The sequence below is a fragment of the Lemur catta genome, chromosome 6, assembly GCF_020740605.2.
Source record: "Lemur catta isolate mLemCat1 chromosome 6, mLemCat1.pri, whole genome shotgun sequence".
Taxonomy (NCBI): domain Eukaryota; kingdom Metazoa; phylum Chordata; class Mammalia; order Primates; family Lemuridae; genus Lemur; species Lemur catta.
Genome location: NC_059133.1, coordinates 19,305,784 through 19,327,101, shown reverse-complemented (window position 1 = coordinate 19,327,101; position 21,318 = coordinate 19,305,784). Strand labels below are relative to the sequence as shown.

Below are 21,318 nucleotides of genomic sequence, written 5' to 3'. Positions count from 1 at the left end.
GACTTTTGTGTTGTTTTAGGTCTGAATCGTTTGCTCACCAATGGCTCCTATGAAGCTGCATTTCCCCTGCACGAGGTATTATGCTGCCTTGAGTCCTTATCTTTCTCTCAACTTCTTGTTACTGAAATCAGCTTCTAGGGATAGGCATTAATTGAATTTGTTGATATAACGTTTGTTCCGAATGAGTTTAATTTGTCCAATGGGTAATTAGGGAGCAGTCTACTTGCACTGTTATATCTCTTCCAAGAGTCACTCAGCATGAATTAAAATTAAAATTAAAAAGGCATTGAAACTTTGCATCAAACACCAGACCCAGGGGGAAACAAATAAATGTATAGCTATTCCTTAAAGAGTGGGAGGAAGCCATCTTGCAAAGTCTCTGGTAACCAAAGGGTGAATGGAAATTAATAGTATTGTACTCATTGTTCACCTAAGATGTATAAATGTTGATATTCTCCTTACTTACTACATGGTCTTTGCCATATATAGCAACTTTCATATGTGTAGCTATGACTACCCTTAACTATTTTCCCCAATAGATCTTGGATTGTTTAACCCTGGATTCTCCTACACATGGGTATCAGGAACATAATCCTCATGAGTGTTGAGAGATTACTGTTGTTTCCATGGTATTGCACCCCTACTCTGGTCACTGCATGACACAGAGAATACAAAGATAAATGTCATAGCCTCTGCCCTCTGGGACCTCGCAAACCAGGCAGGGTGAAGCTACTGTGAGAGCCATCTTCAGTATAGTCTTCTATTAGAAACGATGATAACAGCTTATCAATAAACACATTGGAGGACAGTTCCAACTCTCTAAGTTGGCAACTCTTTCCCAAACGTACTTTTTGTTTGGCTCACGATGTTTTTTCTCTTGGTCTTAAACACCAAGAGGATGTAAAAGGTGAGGCAGACTTTTAAAACCTTATTTATTAAGAAAACTGGAAGCTGTGATCTGAGACCCTGTTTACAGACTACCAGGAAACATTTTTGGAGTACTCCTTACTGACAGAAGCACACATTTTGACACAAAGGGTTGCTAGAGCCACAGACAGGTGTTTCTGAATTTTAAAGACAGATTTCCCCCCAAAACATCATGTAGCTTCCCGTAGCAATTAGTTGGGCTTGCCCAGAAAAGCGTGTTGGTGAGAAACGCATCCTCCCCTCTCCTGGTCCCAGCCGTGGTACCAACAGTGCCAGAGCAACAGTAGGCGCAGAAGCATCTGTGCGGGGAAGTGGGTGGGTGGGAATGAGATGCAGCCACAAAACCCCCGAGTAACCAACCCATGGCCTTCTCTATGACTTTCCCATCTCAGTAAAGCCCTATATTCTACAAGAAGAGAAATTTCAAATTAGTAATAGCAGCAGCAATAATAGCATCATTGTTCTTTTGACTTTTTCCTCTCAGTTTAACTTAATTATATTATTTAACCTCGTAACAACCTACAGAGGCAGGAAAGCAGGAAGGGCAGATATTGTTGCCCTGGTTTCATGTTAAAAATTTAAATAGGGGTCTAGAGAAAGGTTAAACCTCCTCTAAATCACACACTGAATTGGTGGTTGTGCTGAGGCTAACCTGAGTTTCTTTACTCCCAGCCCTGTGTTCTTGCCATCAAGAAAGGACTTTTCACATTCATGTGAACAATTAGTTTGCCTTCAGAAAGTACATTTTCTGGTTGTGAGACTAGCATTGCCACAAACTGACCTCAGAAAAACACCCACCTCTCTGGCCCTCGGTCTCCTCCTTTGTTCAGTGAAGAGTTTGAATTAGATTTGAATTATTAGGGTTCAGAAGTTACTTCTAGCTTTTACATTCTAAGATTTTCTTGTAGATAAGGCCATGTGACTAGGTTACAGCTACAGCTGTTTACCAACTACCCTATCTTAAAAGAAGTAGGGAAGAGAACTAGTGAGCCTTGGGCATGGCCTTTGGGCCACACACTCATTGAAGCCATAGAAGAAACCTAACAAGGAAGATATTATTAGTTCCATTTTGGATTACGAAACCAAGGCTCAGAGCATTTAGGGGGCTTGTCCAAGGTCTCCTAGCTAAAAAGTAGCAGAACTGAACTTGAATTCAGTTCAAACCTGCTTGATTCTAGCAAGCATGAACTTTTTACTAGACATCATCGTCAGCAAGACAATGTCCAGAATAACTCATCAAACTGCCTTCCCTGTCATAAAAGATCCATTTCCTCCTCATGTCACTGCTACTCCTGCTGTAAAGGGACTAGTATCACCATTACCTTAAGGCCTTTGTGGGTATCACCTCACTAGCAGTGGTGTTTCTATCCCAGGGAAGTTACAGAAGTAAAAACTCCATTCGAACCCATGGAGCGGAAAACCACCGACATCTACTCTATGAGTGCTGGGCCTCCTGGGGTGTGTGGTATAAATACCAGCCTTTGGATCTTGTAAGGTGAGTTTTTAACCAGCTGCAAATAGAAAGCCTGCACAGAATGCTTAGGGCAGACTGTCAGCTGGGACAAGCCATCGTTAGAGCAGAGTCTGGAATGTACAGCTCTCACTCAGACCTGGCTCCTTCACAAGACGGCAACTCACTGGAGGACGTCAGTTGTTCTTGGTAAACCCGCCATCCCACTGATGAGGATGGAGCTTCCTCCTAAAGGGCCTTAGAAAGGGACCCAGGAAGGGGCATGTAGGATCAGCCAGGTCTCCCACGAGACTCCATAAGGAGTAGGTCATCCATGTGACTGTTACCGACAAACTGTCTTGTAAAAAGGTAACACTGCTTACATATATTACTGACAAAATATTAGTTACTATCAGTGCAAATAGAGCATAAGAGATACTGTCATTCCAATAAATATCAGGCTTATTTTAGTTTTTATTTAAAACTAATAACCTTCAAAGATATTTTTAATCTATATGTCAAAAAGCATATCAGCTTTTAACTTATGATAATTATGCAATGAAAAGGTATGTTTTTTTTAACTGTCTATATCTGTCCAAGTTTCTACCTTGGCAGCATTATGCTCTGACATCTCATTGTTTATTTAAAGACTGGTTATTGAGATTGGGTAATAGCGACCCATACTTCATGGATTCCTTACTAAAGAGAAAGTCATGCCTCGTTTCTTAGAGTAGCTGGATATGTTTCACTTATACCAGGGCCCTAAAAAATAAGCCCAGAGGGGAGGGGGAAAGAAAGACAGCTCACTTTGTATTTTATCTCCTTGGGTGGTGATCTTCCTACCAGAGCCCCTGTTACCTTGTTACCAGGTATTTGTTCCCAATGTTGCAAGGACAGTGATGAGTTGTGACCCTTGTGTTGGTAACAAATGATCCAGATGATCTGGGTGTGTGGAAAATATTTCCTGAGATGAGACCATTTTCCTTTGTCCAGACTCAACGTATGATAAACAGTGGGAAAAAATAAAATAAAAGTAAATTCTCTTCCCAGCCTCAGTGCCATAGTACAGGATTACATTGATTAGAAGTTACAGATAATTGCTGCAGGCAACACATTTCCTGTCCATGATGGTGTTTTGATTTTGTGATTAGTCAGTGAGCATTTATTAACTGTCCATTGTGTTTCTAGTAGTGTGCTAAATACTATCGGCAAAGACAAACAGAAGCCAAGGTCTCTGGCTTTGAGAAATTCAGTTTCCCTTAGGAACACAGGCCCTGTATACTTGAGACAACTTGAAAAAAAAGACCACACATAATTAGGTAAAATGTGTGACAGAGGCCATAAGTTTTACATGAATTCAGAAAAAAATGGAAAAGATGGATGGAAGTCAAGAGCTGAGCCCTGGAAGAGCAGTGGGATTTGTGTTGGGCAAAAGGAAGGGGGTGAGAAGCACAACCAAGCCTTGAGGAGAATGAAGGTGTGGAGCATCCAGGGAAGCTCATGTCTTAAACAGTTCTTGTCCTATAGATTTTACTTCCTCCATATCTCTCAAACCTGGACAAATCCCAGCATCTCCACTGCCTTCACCTGTCATTTGAACCATGACAGTTGTCTTCAACTTGATTTCCCTTTTTCCACCCCGGCCCCTTCCAATCCATTCTGTGTTCTTAAATAAGCTTGTGGATAATCATGTTCTTTTACGGGAGGACTAATTCTCGTTCTGATATAGAGTAGAAGGAGTAGAAATTTAAGCCCAGAGCCTACATTTGATCAAATGTTCCGTTCTCTGGGCAAGGCCACTACAAATTAAAATGGTTGACCAAAGTGTTATAACGCTTCACTTTACACACTGCGCTGTAATTTGCAAGGCTGTTGTGTCTTTAACAGGAGGTACTTTGGAGAGAAGATTGGGTTATATTTTGCCTGGCTGGGCTGGTACACCGGCATGCTCTTCCCAGCTGCCTTCATTGGATTGTTCGTCTTTTTGTATGGAGTTGTCACTCTGGATCACTGCCAAGTCAGGTACAGGGAGCTCTCCAGTGAGCCTGCCTTTGCTTATACTTGGAGATGGCTGTTTGAGCTTTGGGGATGTTCACAGACTGTGGATACACTTAGTTTTTCACCCTAACTTCCCTCCCACTCTCTCATGGAAAAGTTCAATTCACAAGGTCCTCTTCATCCATTGCCTTTGCAATAGTCTTGTGGTCATCAGCTACCATGGAAGCAAAAGTCACATTTACAGACATACAAACCACTATGCATCCATGGAACAAATCACTTTCATTCACTGGCTAAAAGTGCTCTCTTTTTGACTCTTTCACCTTTCTTTCAACTGATACCACAAAATAGTGAACTGACAATCCTTTCTTATGGATTCTATGTTTTTGTAAGAACCCTTTAAACCTAAGCCGAAAGGACATCTCACCAACTTGCTAGTGCCTTGGGAGTGGTTCAGTGTCAACAAGTGTTATCTTGGTTGTCTCACCAGAATATAGTTTAAGGTATTTATGCAGATCTTATTGCAAGGCTAAGCAATGATCTTAAATTATAAATGTGCCTTTCTAAAGTAATTTCAAAAATAAAAGTGAGTGATTGAGTCTCTCACCTACAAAAATATTTTACTTTCTGGTGAAATTGTTAATGAAATGTAGTTTTCTCCCAGGGCAGGACTAAAATCCCTACTCATTTTTATTTATTCTTCCATATTAGTTTTAATTGATCATGCACATAGAGATCGAGACAGGCATTTTTAGGTGTCTTGTTTTTCCCGTAATTCAGAATGAAATTGCTTCAGATCTATGAAATGTTGTGAAGGACTTTTGTATAATTTGGGATATAACAATCAAAGTTTTTGCTTTATATATTTGTCTAACTTGTTAATATGTAAAGCTGAGGAAAAGTTTCATAAATAAATAGGTTTATCAAAGTATTAAAATGTATATGAGTTTGTTTACATTAATAACAGACAAGGCTAAGAAGCATCTGAGGACAAAAATTTAATCTACTGGATCTTAGTTACTAGTTGCACATTCTGGTGACATTGGAGGGGAAAAAAATGTTCCATGTCATCAAAAAGCAGTCCTTCTCTGTTCTCTTTTCCAGTAAAGAAGTCTGCCAAGCTACAGACATCATCATGTGTCCTGTGTGTGACAAATACTGTCCATTCATGAGGCTATCAGACAGCTGCGTTTATGCCAAGGTAATTTCAGATATGCAGCATTTTAGGTGGATTGAATTTAACATACACCTTGCTGAGGGATGGTGGGTAACTATATTACATAATTTCTAATCTTCAATTCTCAAGTTAATGTTGTAGGATAGACTTATCTCCATCGTTCACTATTCTAACCTAGATATCTTTCGTAATTCACACATATTTAAATGTATGGCTCTAGGCACCATCACAAGAAGCTTCAGCATGGCACAGTGCAAAGGGCACAGTTGCTGGAGTCGGAGAAATTTAGGTTCAAACTTCAGCTCTGCTCTTTACCACTTGTTTATCTGGGAACAAGTTATTTAACCTCTCTGAATCTCAGTTTTCTCATCTGTAAAATGGAGAACATGATGCTTGTTTTGCATGGTTGTTGTTAGAAGTGAGACAAGGTGTGTACCAAGTACAGTGCTTAGCAAATAGTAAGATCTCAGTAAATGACAGTTGCCATCATTCTCCTCATCTTCGTCATCTTTATTGTCAAAGTGACCTCAGTTCAAGGCTAGCTAAGCTGCTTACCTGCTTAGCCTTGCACATGTACAGCCTTTCTGAGAGTGAGCTTTCTGGTCTCTAAAATACAGGTCCTCTCTGTCCTGCCCTATTGGCATGTCATGAGGACTGAAGAAGAGAGTATACGTAAAAGTGGAAAAAATACATGGCACTATTATTTCTATTACATGTTATTGCATGTCCCTTTCTCATGGTGTGCCTTACTTTATTAAAATGTTAGACATGTTCATCAGATTGGTAGGATTTTTTTACTTAAGGGTGTTGTCACTAACTTGAAACAATAACTAGAGTTTGGATTAACGAAGACTTTCCCAAAACCTATTGGCTTTCCCAGATTCCAGATATGCAAGGAGTTAGCAGACTTTATTGAACCTTTACAATCGCTGCAGCCTGGATCTATCTAATTACTCTGTTGGCACTGCAGAGTTCTGTTCATTTTAAATGAGAGAACATTTGCTAGGCAACCCAGGATCTGACCTGTCTATAATGTCTCAGTACTGCAGGTGGCCGGTCTGTGTGGGAGGAGCACAAACCGCAGCAGTGAGCTGTCATTTTAGAAAGATTTTGGCTCTTAGTGTATGTTGCAAGGGACCAGAAAAGCACAAAATGTTCTCCTTATCATTGGAGAACACACAGATAGACCCGAGTAGATGAGGACAAATTTAACAGAGTGACCTTGGAAAATAGAGATTTGGTAAGGATCAAGAGTTTTGTCAGTAATATAATTTGGTTTAAAGGTCATGAGATAAGCCTGAATGTCTGAGGTTTAAAAATTCTGCTTTGGGGGAATCCCAGAAGCAGAAGCCCAGGTTTTTTTGCTTTTGTTTTTGGTTTTTTGTAGTTTTGTGTGTGAGTGTGTGTATTTTATTGGATTTTTTGTGTTTTCTTAACCAATGAAGATATACCTGAGTGAAGTTCTCTTTTTAGGATATCCTTGATAATGCTTTAAAGGGATCATCATAAATAGTTTAGAGTGCTTAGATTTTATAGGGGCTTATATTGGCAGTTATCCTCCCTAATGTAAGATCTATTATAGAACAATAATAGTTATGATAGTTATAGTTATAGCTATAATAATAGCTTGGCAACCTAGCTTTATTATTTCTAATTCTCACAGCAACTTCAAGACGAGTGTTAATATTCCCATTTTACTCAGAGACTCAGAGAGGTAAAAATTACTCATCCAAGGTCACATGACAAAGAATAGCTGGGCCTTGGCTTATTGGACTGCAAAACCTGTCTTCTTTACTCCTGTGCCATACTGAGCGACAAGATGTTTAGGTTCTGAATTTAACATTTGCTCTCACTTAGAAACTTAGTCAAATTAAGGATAAACAGCCTCAGAATCACAGAATTGGAGTTATACAGGGTTTCCTTTAGAAATATTTATTTGACATGTAAGAGTGATTTCAAGGGATTGTGGACACACAAGAATATTGGATCAAATTGGAGCCCAGACCCAGTCAAATCAGCAGCCGTTCTGTTGATCAAGGGTGCTTTATCCTGGACACTTGCATTTGCAAGAGTCAGAGAAACCCAACTCCAACTGGCTTAGGCAGAAAGGGACTTAATGGCACATTTCCCTGGAGCAGATACTGGGGCAGCTCACACTGTGAGTGAGAGAGCCTCACAGCCCACAACGGTCTCTCTCTGCCCAGGTGATCATCTGCAGGCAGGTCCTCTTCAAACTAGGGGAAAGTGGCTGCCGACTGCCCTGGCTCCAGCCTTGTGTCTTCCTTCCTTTACCTCCTTAAGCATGTTTTTTGTGAATATTTTAAATTCTTGATCTGCTGTTACAGAATATCTATTTCAAGTGTATGTTGCCTAGCTGAGGATTTTTTTTGGGGGGGGGAGGTTGTTGCCTTCCCTATATATTTCGCTATTTTGGACTATGTGTGCCTGTTCCCTGGAGGTGTCTACTGCTTGAGTAAGGGTCAGAAACCAGCCCCAAGTCTGTCATCCTGGTGAGTTACAGGGAGGGGAGAACAGTGTGCCCAGGCACCATTGTGTGCTATACCACTCTACCAGAGGACTTTTCTGGTCAGAATTTTATTTTTAAACCTGCTTAGAACAAAACAGAATTGGGAGGAGGCCCTTTCCCTTGTAATGTACCAGCCCTGGGGTGTAAGAAGGAATCTACTGAGGAGGGAATGCCTGAGGGCAGCAGCTACTTTCATCCATGTCTCAGCCAAGCAGGACTTTGAGCATTTCTGATATTGTTCCAAGAACACCGGCAGCCATGGTTTGGCCTGCGGTAGCTGATTTCAGAAGGAAAGGAAACTAATTGTCCAATGACTGTCTGAGAGAAGTCTAGAGTATAATTTATGTATTTTTCTATCCTGTTCTCTCCCTCTGCTTGGAATCTGCCACCTACCTCTCACACACCATCACCATCACATACACCCCCCCACACCCACTCCACACACACATATGACACACAGACCAGTTCAAGGCAACCTTCTATCTCCCTGGAGTTTCTCAGAGTCTTTGTTTTTTTGTTTGTCTTTGCGTATTGTTAGTTCCTGGAGTCTACTATCTTGCTTCTCCAGGGTTGATTTTGGCATAGGGTGCCATCTGCCTAAGCTAGCTCAGCATCTTGTTAGGAAGCAGAAGTCCCTATCACCTCACTCCTCCTAATTCACATACTCCCAGCAGGAAACTCTCTCTCCAAATGTTTGCCTATAGGCCCCAGGGAAGTACTCTGATGGATTCTCTTTTAAGCTGTGTGTCCCTTGGGACCAGCATAAGAGAGATCTGTTTCCTGGAGAAAGGAGAATGGAGAAAAGATGATCTGGGCAGCCAAAGACAATGACAACCACAATCCATTCTAGAATGGACACTGATGGTGCAGGCTAAAACTTCCAGCAACTCCCAGCAGATACCCTGACAGAGAGCACAAACCAACCACACACCACTGGAACTTCCAAGCTTGATTTGATACCAAGTGCCCAATATATACCTTAACACTCCCCCTAGCACATGAAATAAACAGGCTTCAGACATTTGTCTCATGGTAGGTGTTTGAATGCTGCCCACCTCTCCTGTGTTCAAAGAAAGAGGAGGCATAAACTTTAGGAATAATCTGAAATACCTCACACTCTGATAAAACAGGAAAAAAACCTTGTTTATACTTGGCACATTCTCCAAGGGACAGTATACTTTATAGGGAGCTATAAAATACCAAAAAAAAAGGTTATGCTTTATGAACCTATCAGTCATCATTTCAGTGTGTCATGGACAGTGGCATGATTTATACTGGAGGCAAAAATGAGCTTGGCAGTTTCCCAGTAAGAATGGATATTTTTGCTTTCTACCATGGTGTTTGCAATAGAATATATTATCCTAGCAATAAAGTATTGTTAGCTGTCTTTGTGTTATGTGCAGCAGAAAAATATGGTGATTACCTGAGGCTTTAATAAAGGTGGAAGTGGATTTGCTTAATGGTTCTGCTCCTTCTTTTTTATAATGCTAAAATCCAGAGGGCAGCCCAGAAAATGTTTGCTCAAAACTACACAAATAAAATAGCCATATTTTCAAAGCGAATAAATGAGGCATTAAAAACAGTGCTTGGGAAGTTGGAAACCTTTAAAGTAGCAACAATGGTACCTTCCTGGTCCTTCATATAACTATGTCCGTGTACATATGTACGTGTATAAGAGTTTTTGTGGGGCATAAAAGGGAATTCTTAGGAGCACTATTGGGGCTGCTGATAAATGTTCAACTAGATGATACTCACTTACAGGGAACAAATTCTCTCTTGCGTATCTGAGCTACTTCATAGTCAGAGGTACCCACTTCTTGCTCACAATCCAAAAAGAATATCCCCCAAAGAAACCCTGTAAAACTCATTGTATCATCACAGCCATTTTTATAGAACTTGGAAAAAAATCTGAACTGGAATGCCATATATGAGAAATTAACTCAGTGCTGATTCATGTTATTCCCAGGTAACCCACCTTTTTGACAATGGAGCCACTGTCTTCTTTGCTGTTTTCATGGCAGTTTGGGGTAAGTGTTCTTCAACCATAAAACTTGAGTCCCCCATATGTACTCTGTGATCTGTTCCTTTAAAAGTCTCACTTTGGATGTGAAAGGAAGTAAATTGAGTTGGCTATTCTGTTAGCAACAAGTTGGTAAATAATTCATTTTGTTTATTTTTAAGTGATATTATGGAGGAGAAACATGACTTCTCTTAAACCTTGAACAATTTCCTCAGTGCTCCATTATTAGAGTAAAATTCACCTTCTGTTGGAGACAAAAATAAAGCTCATAGTACAACAAAAGGTCAGAGGAGAACCGAATACCCATCTCAGTATATATACACTTTCTATTGTGAGTGGCCAACATATGAGTATCTGCCTTTGGCTTTCTTCCAGCTCTGGGTAAAATGACTCCCAAAAATGAGAACTACTCACAGGACTGAATTGAACCTTTTGATACCAGTTCAAGCTCATATCCCCATTAGGTGTGATAGAAAGTGTGATGGAAACATTCAAATCTTTGGAAGCAACAGGACTTGATTGAAATTTCAACTCCTTCACTTATTAGGCTGTGTAATTTTTGGCAAGTTACTTAACCCACCTCTTTGTAAAGTGAATTTAATAATAGATATATAGTCAAAGAATTATAAAACTTTAATGGTGTAGAAAAATATCTGGACAAATTCATAATAAACAATGAATGGCAGTTACTTTTGGAGAGGAGGATTCATGGGAGAATAAGTGACTAGTGATGTGAGACAGACTTTTTGCTGTGTATTTTCAGTTTGGTTTGAATTTTTTACAATTATACATTTCTCCTATAACTTAAAATGTCAAAATCTGAATTTTGATGTTACAAAACTCTACTAACTTTAGGCTTAGGCTCATATTGTTTGTTATGTCTTCTATGAATATCAGAATCTTCTGCATCTTTCAGGTCCTAGCTGAAATGTCATCTGCTCCAACCCGAAGATGCCTTCTTCCTTTGAGCTTCTTCCACAGCATTTGGTTTATGTCATTCTTAGGGCACTTACAATTATTTGCATGCCCAGATTATCTCCCCTAGTAGGTTTATGGTCCTCAAGGACCATTATGGTGATCAGAGACCTCATACATTTCTTCAGGAGACAGATTCCATATGTATTTGATGGATGGATGAATAGATGGATGGATGAATGGATGGGTGGAAAGAAGAAAAAAGAGAAGAGAGAGGAAAGAGAAGGAAATTAACAAAAGGATTTATTTATGAAACCATCAATGTATTTAAGTGGTCTTTTTTTTTGATAAGTGGGAATATAAAACCTTGTTCTCTTAAGGAGGCTTGTTCTAGATATGTTGTGTCTTTCCTACCTAGAGACCATCAAGAGAAAATTTTCCCACCCACCATGGCTCTGTTGAAGGGACATGTTTTGATCCCTGTGACTCCAGCCCCTCTCAGCCAGTAAGCATTTGGCCCAAGATCAGTCAAACCACAGGCTGGTGAGTGGCCTGCGGGAAGGCCTGAGTTTCTGCCCAGATGGGGACTGGTAGGGCCACCCAGATTATTATTGTCAAGAATGTAGACTGGGAAATGTGAAGGGGGGCAGGGAGTTGCCAGCAGGAACTGACACTGAAAGATGCACTGAGAGCAGGAGGGAGGGAAGAAGAGAAAGAAAGATTGAAATTGACCAGCAGGTAGATGTATGGACCAGGAAGAATTATGAGGAGGCTGAAGTTGTGAGAATCAAAACCTAGAAATAGGCAGAGGCAACAAACTAGAGGAAATGATATGGAATAGAAGGTGCAGAAGCCAACTGGGGGATGCAAGACAATCTCCCAAAAAGAAGTGAAGACAGAACATAGCCAAGTCAGGCTATTCGTGGAGTATCAGGATGAAGACCCAGGCTCTCCTATGGCTGAGGTCTCTCAAGCTGTGGCCTTCCATATCCTAGCTCTGAATAGGCCCAGTCTCTATTCCTATAGGATTCTTGCCTCCCTTGATGGACCTTGTGAAAAGCTCTCATTATTTGCACTATCCTTCATATGTCTCTGTCCCTTGCAAACAACAGAAACTAACCCTAAGAGAATTTTGGTCACAGGTCTGAGCTCTCAGATCAAGAATATGTATCTGGTTTTTCTGGAAACTATTAGTGTCAGTAACCATGATGAAGATAAGCCATCCAGCGCTTAAGCTTTTCCACGGTGAGGGGACTTTGGAAAATAATATTCATTTCTTAAGCCAGTGGTCCCCAAACTTTTTCAGATCATGGCACACATAAAAAATGAAAAAATTTGCACAACATACTGATATGCAAGGAAGATCCTGCTCATGGCCAAGGATAGAACTGCCCCAAGCACCCTAGCCCCAGAAGCCCCAAGGGATGAAGGGATTATCATTATTATCATTATTATTATTATTATTATTATTATTATTATTATTATTATTATTCCTGGCATACTGGTATCATCATATGGAAACTCTGCCTGAGCTACTAATCTGCTGGATAATGACTTGATGCTTTCTGGTATAAAGAGTGGTAACCTGGTGGTATTCTGGAAGAACTAAAACCCAAAACTCCCTTACTCACTTCAGTGTTTCACCTATTTTGGGTATACTTTGACTGAAATAGCCATTTCTTCTCTCACAATTTACCTCCTGAGGCTGTATAGAAGTAAATTTTGGTATGATAACATTTGTCTATAAGGCAGAGGTTGTTACTTTCCCCAGTACCACCATTGTAAAAGGGATTGCATCCTTTCTTTGAAAATTGTTGTGTTTTATGCTGACAAAAAGGTTTTCTTTTATTTCCTTGCCAATCTCAGCGGATTGGTGCTGGCTGCCCAGAGCATGGAGTTGAGAAGCTTCTGAGGTTGCAAGTGGGTGGATTGGAGATTTGACAGCCCTTGTGCTTTGGCATATACTCAGTCAGATTCTGATAGATGTTCTGTAATAAACTTTGGGCACAAGGGAACATTTTAGGGTCACTCCAGGCAAGGCAAGTCTAGAATAAATCACCTTCTGAATTGCTTTCTTTTAGTTGACAATGCATTGCTTACATCCTGTATTATTCCCCAAAATGTGCTAGTTTGAGAAAAAGAATGATTTACCCCAGATGTTTCTTTGTAGATAGGGATATGCCTTTTGCAGAAATCTAAAACAGCCAACAATACTAACAGTTATAATACTAGCATATATTTACTGAGGAATTACTATGTGCTGAACACTGTCCTAAGTGGTGTATGTGCATCATCTCATTTTATCTCTACATTAACCTTTAAGGAAGGTACTGTTAATATCCTCATGGGATAGATAAGGAAACTGAGGCAGTAGCTAAAGCATGGCAAAGCCAAGAGTCGAACTGAGCAGTCTTAAGTCCTGTACTGCTAACATCAGGTACTGTTTGTATCCATGTGCTTCTGTTTTGGAGATCTGAACCTTAAAATAAAGGACTATTATGCTCATCTTGAGCCCCATTTATCCTGCTTTGAGGCAGTGATGTTCTATAAAAGCGTGTCAGTTCTAATGGAGCTCAGTTTAATGGTCTCAGGATCATCACTTATGATTGACAAGTTACAACATTTAAGAAAACAAATGCACTCTGTTTCCAGGAAGTTGCTAGATACAGAGATGATAACAGATGTAAGTGGTTTACAAGATCTCTGAAGGGGCAGGGTTGATGTGTCTGTTTTGTTGCCTTTTGCTTTGTGTGTTCACTGGAGAAACAATAAGGCTCCTTTTGGAACCAGTTTGGAGCAGCTGGGGAGGGGCTTGGTGTTGGGTTAAAAATATTGACAGAACTCCCCTGCCTTCCTTCCAGTTCACACTGTGTACTAGCAGGGTTCCTTGGGGACCCCAGAGCCCAGGGCTCTGGGCTTGAACTACAGCGTGGCCCCTTCCTCAATGCTCACTTCTGTTCATAAGGGTTCAAAGACAGAATAATTATGGACTGAATTAGCTTCTCTCCCTAGGAAAAAAACATTGAGTCACCAGGGAACTAGATGTTGGCAGAGACCTGTCAGGAGTCAGATTATCTCCCTCTATTCTTCATTTCTGGGTTTTTTTTTCTCCCTCCTCCTTGTTTTCCTTTTTTCACTTTTAGGGTTGCCAAAAATTAAATTATTCTCTGTAAACAAAGCAAGATCCTCAGAGCTTTCTAATCAAAATGACAAGATTGTGGTTATTTAGTGAAAATTCAAAGATTCTGTATGATCCTGCTTATCAATGGTGAATAAAGTATATCTCATTTAAAAAAATAAATTTCATAATGGCCTTTTGTTTCTAGATATTTACACTAACTTTATCTTTTATAATCTCATCTATAGGTCCCACAAAAAATGGTGATTATATATTAAAAAAAAAGATATATGTTTACTAATGGGCCTATCATGTATATATATACATTCCCATATGATACTTCATCAATTTCTCATAACCCATCAGAAAGAAATGACTATCCCTATCTTATAGATGAGCCTCAGTAGAGGCTCAGAGAGGTTATGCAGCTTCCTCAAGATTACCCAGTGGCTGATAAATAGGGAAGTCTGAATTTTAAACTAGATCTGATCTGCCTAACTCCAGAATCATTCCAAAATGTGTCCACCATGCCGTGCACCTTCTATAGGGTGTATTGATTTAGACCACATTAACTCAGCACACTGCATACTTATTCTTACTGGGCACTGGATATATAAAAATGAATAAGATGTGCTCTCTGCTCTCAAAAATCTCATAGTATATTAAGGGAGAGTTGGTAATTATAATACAGGGTATTAGTCCACTTTACAATAGGCCGATGAGGGTCCATGCACTCAACTTCCTGAGACAAAGGGAAAAGCAGGCAAGGTTCACCCAGGAAAAGATACTGGAAACAAGTCTTCCCTTTGCCCGGCAAAGGAGAGAGGTTGGGGGAAGATGTGGATAACATTCTAAGCTGAGAAAAGTATAAGCAAAGCTTTAAAAAGGAGGGGTTGGCTTCTCAGTGTGATAGGGACATAGAGTGTGTATTTGTTTCCTAGGGCTGCTGTTTGTAATAAAGTACCACAAGCTGCCTGGCTTCAAACCACAGAAATTCATTCTCTCATAGTTCTGAAGGCTAGACGACCAAAATCACGGCATCAACAGGATTGGTTCCTTTTAAGGCCCCTGAGCAGAGGATCTGTTCCATGTCCCTCTGCTAGATTCTGGTGACAGCCAGCAACCCTTGACATTCCCTGGCTTGTAGGTTCATCACTCCAACCTCTGCCTCTGCCTTCACCTGGCATTTTCCCTGTGTCTCTGTATCTTCACATGGCCATCTTCTTATAAGGATGCCAGTCATATTGGCTTAACGGCCCAGCCTACTGAAGTTATGACTCATCTTAACTAATTACATCTGTAATGACTCTATTTCCAAATAAGGTCACATTCTGAAGTTACTGGGGCTTAGGACATCCACATGTCCTTTTTGACAATTCAGCTCCTAACAGAGTGCATGTTGAAGCTGAGAGCTGCTTATCACAGGCCATTGGTGGCATAACAGAGAACCAGGGCTTCATCCTGTGAGCAGCAGAAAGCCACCTGAAGTCATAAGCTGGGAAGTGACGTCATCGATTGTGTTTGGGAAGCAAATCTGGCAACAGCGTGTGGGGAGGTGTAAGTGGGGCCAGTAAGTGGCAGGCCGGCCACTTAGAAGGCATTCCAGCGTTCACTCAAAATATGACGCAGAGTTGTGCTAGGGAAAGAGCTAAGTGACAGAATAAAAACCTTATGCAGAAAATTTTTTCCTAGCTTTAGTTATTTATGATGGGCAAAAATCAGGAACCACCTAAATATCCGACAAAAGAAGGACCGTTTTAGCAGCCATTACACATTTGTCTTTCAAAGCATGTGATAACATAACACAAAGTTCGTATTTTTAAAATGTGTTAAAAGATATAAAGTATTCAAATAAAGTGTGATTTCAAATACATTAAATATGAATGAAAACAGAAAGAAATGATGTCACAATATTAACAGTGGTTTCCTTTGGGTGGTGGTATTATGGGAAATTTTTTGTCAACTTTATTAAGGTATAATTTATGTACAATAAAATCCAGCCATTTTAAGTGTATGATTTGACAAGTGATGTCAAATACATATAGTCATGAAACCATCACCATAATGATGATAAAGAACATTTTTATCCTCTAGAAAGTTTCCTCATGCCTCTGCTATCAACCTGAAATCTGCTTTCTATTATTGTAGTTTCACCTGTTGTAGAATTTCATACAAACAGAATCATTCAGTGTGTATAATAGCATTTTGTGTCTACTTTCACTGCAATTAATGCTGTGGAGGTTCACTTATGTTGTTGCATACATCAGTAGTTTGTTCCCTTCTAGTACAGACTAGTATTCCATTACCTGGATATACTACAATTTGTTTATCCACTTACTGGTTAATAGATATTTGCATTCACTTCAGCTTTTAGCTATTATAAATAAACCTGGAAATTGTTGGTTCTGCTAGTGGTTTTTTTGGACATTCTCATAAAAGCCTTTGTATCCATTATCTTGGGTTAATAACCAGAAGTGGTATTTTTGAACCACAGGATAAGTGAATGCTAACTTTATAAGAGATTGTTTTCCAAAGTGACCATACTACTTTTGCGGTCACTGCAGCATTCTGTGAAAGTTCCAGGTGTGCCACAAACACTTGGACTTATCAGTCTTAATAATTTTGTCATGTCAGTGGATGTATAATACTATCTCGTTGTGGTGTTAATTTGCATTTCCCTAATGAGTAAAGACGTTGAACATCTTTTCATGAGCTTGTTTGCAACCTGCGCATATTGTTGGTGAGGTGTTTGTTCAAAACATTTGCCCATTTATTGTTGAGTTGTTTGTCTTCTTATTTTCAAGTTAAAAGAATTTTTTATGTATTTTGGGTGGAAGTGCTTTATCATAGATATATTTGCAAATATTTTTGCCCTGTTTGAGGCTTGCATTTTTATTTTCTTAAGGATATCTTTTGAAAAGCAAGAGTTTTTACTTTGGGTATACTCTAATTTAAATTTTTTTTCTGTCCATGCTTTTTGTGTTTTATTTAAAACAATCTTTGCCAAACTCAAGGTCTCTAAGATTTTCTTCTATGTTTTCTTCTAGACAGCTTACAGTTTTAACTTATGTATTTAGGTCTATGAGTTATTTCAAGTTGATTTTTTTGTGTATGGTGTAAGGTAAAGGTCAGGTTCATTTATTTCCATGTAGACATCCAGTTGTCCTAATGCCATTTGTTGAAAAGATTATTCTTTGTCTCCTTGAATTTTCTTGGTGACTTTTGGTTGAAATCAATTTGCCATGCATGTGTGTGGGTCTATATGAAGAATTTTTATGTTTGATATGTAGGTATACTTTTTCATCAATAACACATTTATTATGGCATAATAATAAGTCTTAAAATCTTATTTTTCTTTCTAAAAATTATTTTTCTACTTTAGGTTCATTGCATTTCCATGTAACTTTTAGAATTAGCTTTTCAATTTCTACAAAAAAGTGGACATTTTGATATTGGGTTGAATCAATAAATCAATAAGGGAAGATTAAAAACTTAATATCAAAAATTCCTATCCATGAATATCATTTAGCTTTCCATTTATTTAGGTGTTCTGTAATTTCTCTAAGTAATGTTGCATCAATTTCAATATATAAGTTTTGCATATTTTTAAAAAATATATCCCTATATATTTAATATTTTGATATATTTTTACAAATAGTATTTTTTCTGTAATTTCAATTTCCAGTTGTTCATTGCTACTATATAGAAATACAATAGACTTTTGTGTATTGACCATATATCTTGTTTCTTACTAAACTCAAATATTAGTACTACTAGCTTTTTTTGTAGATTCCTTAAAATTTTCAACATAGATGATTATAAATCAATACATTTTTTTTCTTTCTAATCTGTATGAGTTTTCTTTCTTTCTTTTATGTTGTTACACTGACTAGTACTTCCAGAATAATGTTGAATAGAAGTTGTGATAGCAGACATCCTTGCCTTATTCCTAATCTTGAGGAGAAAGTGATTAGTTTTTCACCATTAAACATTCTAAAAACTGTAGGTTTTCCTAGATGCCTCTTACTAAGTTGAAGAATTTTTCTTCTATTACTAGGGATTAAGGATTTCTATCATAAATGAGTATTGAATTTTGTCAAAAGCTTTTAATCCTGTTTTTAAAAAATGATTAATATATTAATTAAATTGATTCATTTTCAGATAATATGATGACCTTGCATTCCAAGGACAAATCACAGTTCATCATAATGTATTATCTTTTTTAGATGTTGCTATGCTTGATTTGCTAAAATTTAGTATAGCAACAAATTAGGATTTTTGCATCTGTCTTTGTCAGGGTTATTGTTCTGTAATTTTCTTCACTTCTAATGTCTTTTTGGTATTGAGGTAATGTTGACTTTACGGAGTGAGTTAAGAAATGTTCTTTCTTCTGGAAAGTAGAAATGGTATTATCTCTTTCTTAAATGTTTGGTAAAATTCACCAACAAAGCCACCTGGGCCTGGAGTTTTTTTTTTTTTTAGGAAAGCTTTTAATATAATCTTAATCTTTTTAATGGATATAGGGCTCTTCAGGTTATCTATTTCTTTTTGCCTTTGAAGGAGTCTATCATTTCATCTAATTTGTGAATTTGTGAACGTATTGGCATAAATTTGTTCATAATATTTTCTTATATTTTTTTTAATTTCTGTAGAAGCTGTTATGATGTCACATTGTTTATTCCTGAAATTGGTAATTCATGTCTTTTCTGTTTCTGTCCATTCTTTCTAGAAGTTTATCAATCCTATTGATCTTTTAAAGAAGCAGCTTTTGGTTTTAATGATGTTCTATTGTCTTTATGGGTTTTTTATTAATTTGTTGTTATCATATACTTTCTTCTTCAAGCTTACTTTGCATTTAATTTGCTTTCCTTTTTCTAATTTCTTAAGGTAAATGTCTAGTTATTGATGTGAGATCTTTATTTTCACATATAAGAGTCTAATGCTGTACGTTTCCTCTAAGCACTGCTTAGCTGTATCACCCAATTGTGTTTTCATTTTTAATCAGTTCAAAATATTTTGAAAAGACTATACAGCAATTCCCTTTTATCCATGGTTTTGCTTTCCACAGTTTCAGTTACCCACAGTCAATTGCAGTCCAAAAATATTAAATAGAAAATCCCAGAAATAAACAATTCATAAGTTTTAAATTTTGCACTGCTCTGAGTAGCATGACGAAATCTCATACCATCCTTCTCTGTCTGGCTCAGGACATGAATCGTCCGTCTTCAGTATATCCATGTTGTATAAGTTACCTGCCCATTAGTCATTTAGTAGCTGTCTCGGTTATCAGATCAACCTTGCAGTATTGCAGGGCTTGTGTTCAAGCAACCCTTATTTTACTTAATAATGCTGCCAAAGTGCATAAGTAGTGATGCAATTCAGATATGCCAAAAAGAAGTTAAAAAGTGCTTTGTTTTAGTAAAAATGGAAAAGTTCTCAACTTGAAAAGGAAAAGAAAAAAAGGAAAAAAATCACCTGCTAAAGTTGCTAAGGTCTGTGATAAGAACAAATCTTTTATTTGTGAAATTATGAAGAAGGAAAAAGAAATTTGGTCATAATATATAGAGAGTATAGATACCATCCATGGTTTCAGGCATCAAGGGTATTGAAATATAGCCCCTGTGAATAAGGGGATGCTGCTATGGATTCTGTTAGTTGTGGTGTTCTGTAAATTTCATTTCGGTTTACTTCGTTGATTATTTGGTTCAGGTTGTCTATATTCATACTAATTTCAACTATATTTGTGAATTTTTCTATTTTGCCATTCAGTTCTATTAGTTTTTGCTCCATGTCTTTTAAATTTATGGTTGTTATATCTTTTTGATGAGCACTTTCCTTTGTCATTATGAAAGTTTCCTCTTTATTCCTGGAAATATTTCTTGTTCTCAAGTGTACTTTGTCTTATGTTAATATTGCTATACCAATCTTTTTCGATTTGGATTTGTATGGTATATCTTTTTCCTTCCTTTTACATTTAACCTATCTGTGTCTTTATCTTTAAAGTAATATTTTATAGACATACAATAGTAGGGTCTTGATTTTTTTAGCTAACCTCTGTGGGTGCCGGTCGCTGTGCTACACTCTCGGAGTATAAAGACAGCTAAGATACAGCCCTTATTCTCAAGGAGCCCACAGCTAGTGGTAGAGATGCTCAAGGTTTTGGTTTCTATTGTTTGTTTGTTTGCAGAATGGTATGATCAGAGCCAACCTAGCTCTGTGCTAGGTTTGCACAACTCAGCATGGGCACAGAGAGAGAGGGTTCAAAGGGAGTAGTTACAGAACACATAGGGCTGAATCTGAAAGTGAGAGTAGGAGTTGACCAGATGAATTCAAATAGGAGAAAACATTACAAGCTAAGGAAATAGTGTGGGTAAAACTGAGAATGTATGAAACAGCTCACGTGTGAAACTGCTAGTGACTTAGCCTGGAGGTGAGGGTGCAAGTCAGGACAGGGAGAGTTGGGCACAAGCAGGGTCATTAGGCTTTGCATCCTGAGCTGGTGACAGGGATTTTAGTCTATAGGTGATGTGGCTGCACTGATTCCCAAGGCACCTGGTTGGATCTGGATTTAGAAAAATTATTAGCAAGATGCAAAGATAGATTGGAATCTAAGAAGTTCAAATGCTAGCAGTAAGGTCAAGCCTTCTAATGCTTCAGCTGAGAAAATTCTTGCAGTTCCACATACCAAAAAAAGAAAAAACCTGGCAAAACTCTTGGGAATTTTATCTTTTGAGAATCAATCCATAAAAGAAATATACTTTTTAATCAAACTTATCATAGTACTGGGTGGTATAGGAGAAAGATATATATAACATAAAGATATATATATATATATAACAAATGTATATATAGCATAAGCCAGCTTTGAAGGAGACAAAGAAGAAAGTGTGAGCTTATAATGTAAGGCAGCATATAACTAGGGACACTCAAAGGGCAAGGGGCTCCCAGGGCTATAGCTATTTAGGGAACGGAATTTAAATCATGGAACTGGGGCTTCGCCTAGCAAAGAAATGACCTATCTCACTTTGATTACATTTCATAGATAGAGATAGAAATGGATTCTTCTTCCTCAAATGAATGGGCATTTTCACACAAAAATACTCTAAGAGAATAGCAAATGTATAAGCAAATAATTTCTTCTCATCCTCCCAGGTTCTAGAATGAAAGAGAGGAGAGGATTGTTAGC

At 38.3% G+C, this 21,318-nt stretch overlaps 1 protein-coding gene across 1 annotated transcript in view; it reads left to right on the top strand.

Moving 5' to 3' along the window:
- ANO4 (anoctamin 4) overlaps positions 1 to 21,318 on the top strand; it is a 166,188-nt gene that overhangs the window by 101,712 nt on the left and 43,158 nt on the right. Inside the window, exons 9-13 of the mRNA XM_045553135.1 lie at positions 20 to 75; positions 2,301 to 2,422; positions 4,265 to 4,399; positions 5,480 to 5,576; positions 10,046 to 10,106. Coding sequence (XP_045409091.1) covers positions 20 to 75; positions 2,301 to 2,422; positions 4,265 to 4,399; positions 5,480 to 5,576; positions 10,046 to 10,106 — 471 coding nt within the window. The remainder of the gene's footprint in view (positions 1 to 19; positions 76 to 2,300; positions 2,423 to 4,264; positions 4,400 to 5,479; positions 5,577 to 10,045; positions 10,107 to 21,318) is intronic.